General features: G+C 28.1%; 1 protein-coding gene across 1 annotated transcript; it reads left to right on the forward strand.

Annotated features, from left to right (window-relative positions):
• The first annotated feature begins 1,764 nt into the window (after nucleotides 1-1,764).
• On the forward strand, nucleotides 1,765-5,100 carry LOC111033968 (sex peptide receptor-like). The gene is made up of 3 exons (XM_022314950.1): nucleotides 1,765-1,769; nucleotides 2,973-3,258; nucleotides 3,872-5,100. Exons 1-3 carry the CDS (start codon nucleotides 1,765-1,767, stop codon nucleotides 4,256-4,258), a joined length of 678 nt encoding a protein of 225 aa, XP_022170642.1. The 3' UTR covers nucleotides 4,259-5,100.
• Nucleotides 5,101-12,346: the final 7,246 nt, after the last annotated feature.

Here is a 12,346-nt window from a genome sequence, read left to right on the forward strand (position 1 = left end):
TTTGCTATGTATACTGGAGTTGCACACATATTTCAAGAATTGACTCTATAAAATGTTCTACTTAATTTTATTTGTAAACGGAATGCCTATCTAATAGCTACATCATATACTACATAATATATTCAAAATTTCAAAAACTCATCATAAAATAAATAATGCACTGACGTATAATTTAATTGTTTTTCACTTGAAAGCACTAAATAAGTTATATACTTATATCTGCTATAATGTGGTATAGAAATAATATGTGATTATCCTAAGGTAAATTATTTTTAAAAATTATCTGTATACGGGATGACATTATATGAGGGTAAAGACTTCTGAAAATTATTTCTATTAAAAGAGAATACTTAATTTTATGTGGTTGTGGACCTGTGTTCATTTAAAACTTGTATGGTAGGTTACTTAATTTAAAGTCCTATTATAGGTACTATAAGTAAAGATGAGTTTCCATAGTTACAAGCAAATTATATTACTATACTGTACGGATTATCACGAGCTTGTGTAAATCTTAAGCAACAAGACTTTGATTCAATCAAAATTATTAAATCAACAATCATCTATTTCACTAAAATTATGTACCGCCATAATACCATCATATTACAATTTATCGATATATCTCACAGACCTTGGCGTTTGCTTGGGTTGCTCTAGATAGTATCTATGGGTTGTGCATATTATATTTGTCGGCTTATTCTGTCGTGATAGAAAGCTGTGAATATACAACACCGAAAATCTGTTACGTCGGTGAAAGTTTAGGTTTTCCATAATTAAAATGACATGGTGTTCTCTTAACACCCACCCTGAAGCGAATGACCAGCGTGCAATAAATGGCCGGCAGCCTCGCCAATAAACCACAACACTGTAGACTCGAGATTCAATAATCATAATGCAATAATCTAATTTCATTTTAAAAACCTACCAATTGTTGGATATGTTTTCAATTTATACGTGGAATATCACAAGATTTGATCCATTTTCGAGTTTTAAAATGCCGAATTTAAATATCTCAGTAAATATTAAACTAAAAAACCATACAATCATTTTTAAATTTTAAACAACAGCTAATTCGGAATTTTTTTATCGACCTTTATAGAAAAAGAAACTAAAAAAAATCAAAAATTTCTAAAGTCCATAAATTTCCGGTTTTCTTTAATTTTTTTTTTTTTTTGTTTTCTTGACATTCAGAAAGTACTAGTAAATTTCCATTTAAATTTATTCCTCAAAAGTACCAACTAGATTAAATTTTTTATCCAAAACGACCCTTAAAGTAAAAGCTCGAAGAATTGTTTCCATTGCTTTTCGTGTTAATTAATTGTTTCCATTGCTTTTCACAAAAAAAAACATACATTATTGTAAAATCTATGCATTTATCAATCAGCCCAACATTTAAAACTAGTCATAGGATAATTCAAGAATTATAATTATTAAAATAAAACAATCAATACAAATACATTAAATTAAACAAATTATTACGAGTAAAATTAAATAAAAACGATTATTAATCAAAAAAAAGGTACTCAACCATTTATTAAAATATAATTTAGTTTAGTTTATAAAATACCGAAATACAGCAAAACCTCCCCTTACGGAACCGTAAAATAGCGATCAGTTTTTTAGAAACAAACTATAAACTTTCTTCAAACTGAACCTTCTGAATAACGGCCCAAGTTTCAGCGACCGAGGGTGTCCGGTATTTGGTGGTTTCACTGAATTATGCAGCAATATCCATACCTACTAATATTTTTCATCTATTAAACAGAAATGACGTAAATGTATCATATATGACCAAAGAACAAACATAATATTATATATCCTCTTATTCTCTACGCATACAGAATTTAATTATGATTGAAATAAAATGTTACATTTAAACATAATATATTACTATATTAGGTAACTATATGATTTACGTTTTTACTATCAAATTATTTCTGAATAACATAACACAAAATTTGAACCCTTTTTTTAATCATTTAATTATGTTAGTACTATAGAATAGCTATAATTATTCATTAATTCAATATTAAATATTATGTATTAACTATTGAGTACATATTAAATGTTGCGTTTTTTCTGCTTTCTTCTGCCGTTGAAATCTGTAATCGCCAATCTTATCTAGCTTATAATTACCGTTTATAAAGAAATTAAATTTGCCTGATTAATGATTAGGTATGTTTGAAGTACGGTAGAATCATGAAAAATAATTAATACTATTGTTGTTTGTATAGGTATATTTTGTTTTCAGAGGCATAATTATAGACGCTAATTAATAATAATCAAAGTGTTAAACAGCTTTTAATTTTTGTAACAGGTCTGATTCGTTTAGAAATAATATTCTTGATAAAGTATACTTTTACTCCATTCTTAAGCCTTTTTTACACATTTTACTATACATTTATGCTACAAAATTTTCAGAATTGCAGCTATTGTTTAAACCATTATAATATACTAAGCTAATGGATGCTTTGGATAATAATAACTAGTAATGATTTTATATTCTATAACATCATTACAACAAAAATAAACATTTAGATACATAATACATAGGTATACCTTTTAGCAGTTTGTTGTTAAAGAAAGTTTTTATGAATCACAATATCATAATTATATAATATGTAACGTACTTTATGCCATTATAATTTTTATTACTACCTATTTGTATGTTATGTTTTTGTACATTTTTCCCCGGAACACAAGTATATAAATTAATGATAACGTTAATCAACTAAGAGCTTGTACAGTTTTATAACTGTAACTTTCGCAATATTAATGAAATTAACTGGGCTTAAATTGTTCTCATTATTTTCCAAACAATTAATCATGTTTCTTTTCTAGTCATAAATCTCAATAACAATAATCGTATTGCATTTTTCGTAATGGTCTTTTTTACTGTATTAACGAGTAGTCGAATTTTCTCTAGGTGTGATGCAAAAAATTAAAATAACAAAAATTATATCATTGTGTTACAGATTGCCCAACTCTATGCACGCCATATGCTCTGACCGGCGGTGTAGTATAGCCATCAAATTATCGTATCTACTGCCGTTTATTATTTGCAGTCCGACCTTTTTAGTGTTTGAAATACTGGAAACGGAAGTAGTCGAAAACGGCACTGTGGCCACGTTGTACCATTTGGGATTGAGCACAATAGCAAGAGTGAACCATGAGTTATTGTACATGATACATCTGTGGACATATGCTGTGATCATCAAACTACTGCCTTGCCTAATACTAACCGTCGTTACCATATCTCTGGTAAGTGTAACTTATCACATTATGACATTATTACGATAATGTATGAGGAATTATCACTTTAAAAAATACACCTAATATAGGCACTTCCAAATATCCAAAATCGCAAAACTGATGTTTACTAATATGATAGGTACACTACACTTAAAAATCATTTTTTTAAATTATTTGTTTAATTTTCCAAGTATACATTTTAAACGAAAATTAACAAAGGATTTTTTAATTTATAGTGTTTGTAGACCACCCAGAATGCACTAATTTTTTACTACCGTGTAAATTTGCTTTTTTTGTAATCTTTTTCAACGTTAGTAACAACAATCTGAAATAATTATTAAGGTATTTCCCTTTCTCTGTATAATATTACCAAATCATCCCTTAATATTCACTAAAAGTTCAAACCTTATGTAGACAACAAAGTAATCATTCAAAATATTCCTCTCAAATTAAGAATTATTTTTATTTTTATTTTTATTAACCACGGGTTAGGTTAATTTTATCTCGACAATAATTATTCAATAACGTTCTCTGAAATCTATTTTATATACAGAACTATTCTACCTAAATATTATGGTTATCTTCCAATCGAAAGTATCAACAGTGTAATTTTAACTTCTAGATAAACGCGTTGAGTGAAGCATCTGAAAGGAAAGCAAAACGACTTCCGACCCAGCAACAAATGGCTCGTATAAGGAATATGAAACTTAAGAAAAGGATGGACCGAACTAGCCGTATAATGATCGCGGTGTTGTTATTATTTCTTGCCACGGAATTCCCGCAAGGAATACTGGGTCTACTAAGTGGAATACTGGGAAGGGGTTTTTTTCAAACTTGTTACAGTTTATTTGGCGAGCTTATGGACATGTTAGCTCTGCTGAATGCATCATTAAACTTTGTATTTTATTGTTGCATGAGCAAACAGTTTCGTGTAGCGTTCGGGCAATTATTCAGAACCCAGCCTAGCATTATGTTTAAGCCCAACAATATTTTGGAGACATTCGTATAGGATTTGGAGGAGGGTTAGGGCAGGCGGATTGAAACCGTGAAAATTAACCGAATATTGTCGATGTGCCCGCTATTTAATCCTGGTGGAAATTACGGGTAAGTTAATTTATTTCATAGTTATTAAATATGTTCAAAGTTTCAAACATAAACGTTTAACCAAATTATAATCACCATCCAAGTCAATAGTTTTTATATTATAAGCTTAAGTTGCTCAAATATGACGAAACGTCATATTTTTTATTAAAATTATTAATTTAATTAATTTTCTAAGTTGAACACTAACTATAACTGTCATAATATATTCGGGTGTGTTTTTGTAGATAACAATATTTCCAACTCACAGAAATTAGACTGCATTGACGGAATTATGATTTTTAATCATAAAAAAGATTTGTTATCCAAAATATATTTTTCAATACATACAATAAATATACTTCTGCATAACATAAAATTTGTGGTATATTATGGTAACTAAAAATCATATTAACCCAAGTAATGACTATTTAACCGAATCCTGATGTCACCCACCCATTCGTTTTTTACTTTTTTATTATAGAATATGGAAATATTTTTCATTGGTAATAACTAATAAATATTATTGTTATAAAATTAGGTTTTTAATACTTACATTGAACTTAGTTTTTATAGGAAAATAATGGTTTTAATATACACAATGCTGTAAATCCCTGAGTAAATATTTAAAAAATACCTATTTAATAAAATAATATTAATTTCTATTGATCAATATCTAAACTAAAATAATGTACCTATAATAGCCTCAATAATAGTTTATTCATGTGAAATGCTTATTAATTCGTTGACTCTAAGCAAATATATTTTATAATTTATTGGTTTTTTCATTTATTTAAGTAGAGTTTGTTGTAAGACAAACAAAATTATTTTAATTAAATTAAAAATATATTTAAATGGAACCTTCTAGAGTTATATTATTATTACAATATGAATAAATAATAATAATTTATTCAGAGATAAATAATTTAATGCATGAAACTATTGAACTAATATTATAAAATTACAATACTTAACCAAAACTATGTACTATGTAAAAAAAAACCAATAGGCATGTACTTTTATTCTCTACAATGATTATGTTTCAAAACGAAAATTAATTTAATAGCTTATAGAAGCCCTGAAAACTTTTTTTTTTTAATATTTATATTAAGAAAAAAAAAGTTAACAAAAATGATGAGTATTTTTACAATACATATTGATGTTTTCATTATGGAGGCTAAAAAAAGATTGGAAGCTACTGCAAGAATGAATCTTTCGTTTTAGACTCTTACCATTATATATTTTCAATTTACACAATATTGTGTGCAGTTCAGTTGACATCACATAATTCCGTACAATACAGTAAAACTTTATGTTTATAATTAAGTACTTAAATATTGAAATGAGCTATAATCCATCTGTACAATAGCAAATTGTGTTGGACAAAAAACAAAGTTAATAACCTAAATGTTTTTGTTCTTTACTTAGGTATAGTGTTAAAAAACATTAATATCATAATATCTTAGTATATTATTACAGTGATCGTTAAACTTTTTAATATGTATTTTTCATTCAAAATATTTTGTAACTTCCATGACCTTTGACTACCTACCTGAGATAATTTTGAACTATTGGGTACCTAGTTACTATTTTTTTTGTATTGATTGAAATAGTAGGTAAAGAAATGTATTAGAGCAGTAAGTTGTCAATACAAATAATAAAATATGCATATATTATATTAGAATAACAAAACCTCTCCACTATTTGATAAAACATATTGGAATTGTAATACATTTTAAAACAGTTCATTTAAAATATTAATCAACCTACTTCAATCATACCTTCTTCAAAATAATTTTCCATCAATTTCAACGTGTCATTTTTAGAATACAATTCTAATTTTTAGCACAACAAAAGAGTTTGATTAATTCATAATTTATGCATAGTACCTACATCTGAAAAATTAAGTAGAAATAAGTTTATTAAATCAATACAAACTGCCATTGTTAGTAATATTCGACTACCGATACTTTTTTTAAAATAAAATGACATTTGAAATATATAAATATAGCTACTTTTTATAATACAAATAATACATTTTATAAACATTTATTAAAATACAAAAATTATAATAGATTAAAACCTTTCAAGTAATATTAGGTATTGTATTAATTTACCAATACAAATTAAAAGTTGCGTTTTAATATGATTGTTCAAGACAGATTTGTAAGGGAAGTATAATATTATAATCTTCATAATGCATCTTACGTTTAAAAAATTACTTAATTAAATATTTATTCTAAGAAATTTAAATTTGATAAAAATTCCTCCATTTTAAAATATAATTTTTTTAATATGGTGTTATGTAATGTTTTGTTAATAAATGTAAAATAATTGAAATAATTTTAAAATATCGAGTGGTTTAACTTTGAGTTGGTTTACTGTGAAACGTTATTTCAATAGATGTGTGTAATGTGTATTTTTAAACCCCGCACACAGCAGGATATTTCTGCAGGATATTTAATATGATGTAAAATATAAGTTACCTATAGTGAAAAAAAGATAATAACATATTGATGTAATATTATATTAAATTATATATTTCAAACGATTTTCCCGTGTTTATGTTTACCATATATTGTTATAAAATATACATTACTTTTCAAAATGTTTGAATGAATATTAAAATATAATATATATTATCGTGTTATTATTTGATAAAATGTAACGTTGAATATTCGTTCAAAATAATGTAAAAATATTAAACTATATTAAATTGTTATGTAGTGCATAACTATTCGTGTTGGTATTAAATTTATTTCAGCGTGTTTTTTCGTCATCCAACTTATATAACGCATGAACAGACTCACGGTGATGTCCTGGGTACCGTCCAGACACGGAGCCACGAACGTGATCACACGTAAACGTTACCAAACGTTTCTGTAGCAAAACAAAACACATTTAGTGTACGTTTCCGACATCACCGGCTAAACCAGACGACATTATTATTGTACCTACACAGCGAACGTGCCCACGTGCCCGCGATAACAGTATATTAATGGGGCGTCATTCATTTGGGCGAATGACCCAAAGTTTAACAGAGTACAGTCGCATACATCATTAAGTCAAAAAATTAACTGATAGTATGGGTGAATTATCCTTAACTCTATTGTTAAGTCTTAAAGTCTTTAGCATCGGATCAAACAAGAAGTACTGCAGTAAGTATAAAAATAAAAGCAAATCTAGACTTAAGCTCGAAACCGGGTAAATAATTATACGTCCGACTTTACCCGATGACAAAATTATCAATTCCGATAAGAATATTTAATAGAAAAATAATAGTAAAGAGGATATAGAAAAAATGTAATGTAGACAGAATATATTTTCATCTATTAGACAGTGATGTACAAATTGGTATTAGAAAACTCCATTTTCCTACTTTGCCTTATACCACAGAAGTTGCATAAAAGCTATAAGTAATAAATTCATGATGTTCAAAAAAATATTACTTTTAAGAATGGATAATTTTGTTTTGGAGATCAAGAAAAAATAATGTGATGGTAAAAATATGTTCAGATAATCTTAGGTTGTTATGGGATTCTAAAAAAGGAAGGGAAATTCATTGGATAGATTAGATATCCAATATCCATAATCTATGTAACTTTAGGCCAAACGACTTATGAATTCTCCCAGACGACGCGTATTAGACATATTAGGTGTGAAGTTGTCCATATAAATGTCGTCTAAATTACACGTCATATGAATTTAACTCAACGATATGAGATTTTGGGTCATTTGCCTGGATGAAAACCACCTCATTAATACGTAAACGTATTATATTACACAATTTTATTCTGGTCCCCATCATGACCATACTAAATAACATTTCAAATGGCAAGAAATTGTTTCATGGCTACCTATGTCCGGATATTTCTAGGGATTGTTGAATCTCACATACCCTAAAAGTTTTAAAATTAGTTCGGATTGAGACATAAGTACACTATAAGTAAGCACAAAAAACGCAAAAAAATTAAAGTAGGCATTAAGATTTTTTATAAAATATATTTTTTAATTACACAAATTCCGCACTAATATTTCATCACCGACAGTACTATTATTATTATATTGATCAAATTGATTGTTTTTGTATATTTTTTAAGAAATAATAAGTTTGTAAAATATTTAGTTTTTTTTATTATTACTTTATTAACGAAAATATACTCTGAATGTAATCGGGGAACCTAGGAACGCCTAGGAACCAATTTGGGTTTACTGGGATTCGTAATGACCTGAACGCAGTACTTCAATTAAGATCATAATAATAACAACACTTCTGTAGGCACGAGTGTTATATTGATCCCGTGAAACAACATGCGTAAAATTTAATTAGGCTCTAATTTTACTATAGTCATAGAGTAAAAGCATAACATATAAAACAATACGTATAGACGTATAGCAAAACAATTACAACCCGACGTCTCACGTCTATGTTTGTTCATTTTCGAGGCAAAGTCTGTTGCGACTATAATTCATATTAAATGTCATAATTAATTAGGTACCTACCTACCTATCTATAACACAACGTGTACAAATTTAATACGCACGAAGTATAAATTCACAGGTAATATACTAATATACATATGTGTGTACAAAATAGCATACCATACACATCGCACAACATTCGTATTTCGTATACACGATAACTTATATAATACGAAGTATGGTACTATATGGTTTATACCTATATTATGGAGGCGCCGGTGTGGTACGATGATTTTCCTGCAGTTGGTCGACAATGAATTTCCGGGAATTCGAAATGAAAAGTCGACGATGTTTGCAACAGTCGAATGTATAGGTACAGTGTGTTTATATAGTGGAGGGGAGAGGTGATCAAACGTTGGTGTATACTTTAACTTTACTGTATTATATTATTGTGTGCATACATATTATACACATAATATTAATATTTATACTATAAATAATAATATATGACGTTGTCGAATGTCGATATACTAAATACTATGAGGACATGATGAGGCTAATGAAAAACGTGCTATGGCGCCGTAAGCCGTTTATTGTATAATAATATAATACCTACAGGCAAGTTGAAACAATAAGTTGTCATAAAAATTATTATTATTATTATTATTATTATTACGCAAATATTCGCCGAGCAATGTGCACGTGCATTGTCGCTGTGAATACATTTATTACGAGATATAATGTATCACATTGAAATATCTTATTTAAACATTATTACGGCGATTCCCGGAAATAAGAAAATGTCTTTATATTTATCACAAAAATTACGTAACGTGTTGTGAGGAGTGGGTGCAGCATATTCCCCGATTTACTTCCGCCCATATAGTACGTATATTAACTAGGTATTGTAAGTATATCCCGCCGTTCGAATTTCGTCGACTGAAATTAAATTAAACTCGTTACCTATTCCGAGGGGAACAGTAATGAACTTATTAATTTCTTTCGGATTTTGATGGATACAATTATTGCAATGTCATAACACGCTGTTGGCAAGAGGCTAAGTCGAATTTCTCCCAAGAACTTTTACTTCGCCGGGACAATTTCGCATGGAAATCAACATTGCCACCGTATAAGCACAGCAAACAATATTCCCGGCTGCAGCATCCTGCGGACTCCAATGCCACGCATTTATCAGTATATGGTTATAAGGTCTGCAAGTAATAGGGAAACTTTGAACAGATGCCAAATTGAAGTTTTCAGTACAGTATACGTGTTTATTATATAGCTACCTTTACACTATAAAGTCCCACTCGTTTGGTATCGGCCGGGTTGTCTCGGAGAAACTGGAATTGAACAAAAATACCTCACTGTTTCGTGTAAAACAATTACTTTTCAAAGACAAAAATGACGTGATTAAGCTCTTTGACATAATATTATTATACGAGTCAAACTTTTACTTTTCCGTTTTACGAATTATGTGTCATTTGTTTTTGTTGTATCTGTATTCTGTCATTTCAACTGTACGTGTAAAAATAACTCATTTAAGTACAACTGTCAATTGAAACTCGGTAAGTGCACTTTTCCCCTAACTAGTTTTGATTTTAATTTACATTTCATACTGAAGAATTCACATATTATGATCCGACCGTTTCACGAATTACCCGTGAATACATTAAAGGAACGCCATTATTACTTTAATTAACACCCTGACAGAAAGTGAATATTATAATAATATTGAATAACACAACTAAAATATTAAGGATAACCTCCATATTTATGTCAAGTTGACATGAATACCTAGGACATTTTTACATTACATTAGTATATTATTAGTATACATAAGCTATACCTACTCATAATTTAATATTATTCAACTTATATTTAGAAAACATAAATAAATATGGCGATTCGTAACATATTATAATGTTAATATTACTTTTTTTTTCTTCGAAGGCGTAAGTTATGGAACAAAATAATTTCTGAGAAAATCACAAGTACTAATAATAAATAATATTGATTTCATTTATTTGTTTTAAAATGTTTACGAACACTTTTTCTCATCTAAACTGGTAAGAGATTTGATGGTGGAGGTTTAGATAGATGATATTATATAGGCTTGAAACTTGTTTGATAATATTTTAATGTAATATTGTTGATAGTACGGATAATTAAACTTATTAAAGTATTGTTTGTCAAATAAATAATGTTATTATTATATTTATTAGTGCATTAACGACGAAAATGAATGGTTCTTGACAAACAGTTTATTATACTGACAATTAAATAACTTTAGCTATCCGAGCGATTGTAATAAACTAAGGAAGTTGTTTGTTATCACTCATCACAGCACTGTTCTTAATTTTTCACCCCATTTGACCGCTATCATATTATTTTTTAACCGTAACAAAAACTTTCAAATTTAAGTAATTAATCATAAAACAGTAAAACATTCCATAACAGATACCTCCCCAAAGTGGACTTTTCAAATAGCATACAATTTTATGACACTTTAGTTTATGATTTCGATCATTTGTCTCTTAAATTTTGAATAATTATTGTGGATTCATAAATAAAAGTCTATACTACTAAGTTTAACTACTGTAAATTTATCTGATCTCGAACGCTCAGTCGTTAAAAATAAGCAAAAACAAAATTACCATCTTCAAGTTTAAAGTTCTCAAAAATTAGACATCTACTGCCTAGGTACTTTCCTGATTGTTTTTGGAATAAAAAGGCCTCGATGACAAGTGACAACTGACCTAATTCATTAGCGACTGGCAAGTAAAATTTTATTTTAAAGAATAAATAATCCAAAGTAAGAGAGAAGTCATGCCATTTTTAGACGACTATGAGATCCTTAGTCACATTTAAAAATGAAAAATGTTGAATTTGTGTTTTTCCCACACAACGTGACATCTCAGTACCAATCTATAGCTATAAGTTTACACTTTTAACCAAAAACATTTATCTTTTCATCGATTCCCAAGCAATAACTACATAGTTAAATAATTACACATAAAGTATATAGTTAATTATTAACAATATCACAGTAACTAATTCATAAATACACATAAATTGACACAACGAAAATCCTAAAAAAAACCTTCAATCGTTCAATTGTAGTTTCTTAATCATTATTGTTTCACTATTTATTTGTTTTAATGATTTATTTTGGTTGTATGAATTTAATGTCAAGATACCTATCAAATATAACTGTGGTAGTATTCTATATTAACGATTTTTTTAAATAAGGTTAGGTACACACTTGAAATTACACATATAGGCATTAGGCATACATAGACAGCTTACAACATACTAACAAAATAATGATATAATAAAATACATTTTCAAATATTATAAGAACTGTTTACTTTTTTTTCCTTAAATATATCACCTAGGCTATTATGTTTAATGTAGGGCATTATATATTAGGACTAGGTATCATATTATAATTTTTTCAAAGACATGTTAAATGGCATTGCTTGTAGAATGGTACCTACAAAAATGTATTTCATACAAAAATGTTGTTGTTGTACTCATTTATACATAATACATTAATGCATTTGAAATTATCCATTTCCAAACAAAACAAAGT

Source organism: Myzus persicae, unplaced genomic scaffold (assembly GCF_001856785.1).
Source record: "Myzus persicae strain clone G006 unplaced genomic scaffold, MPER_G0061.0, whole genome shotgun sequence".
Lineage (NCBI taxonomy): Eukaryota > Metazoa > Arthropoda > Insecta > Hemiptera > Aphididae > Myzus > Myzus persicae.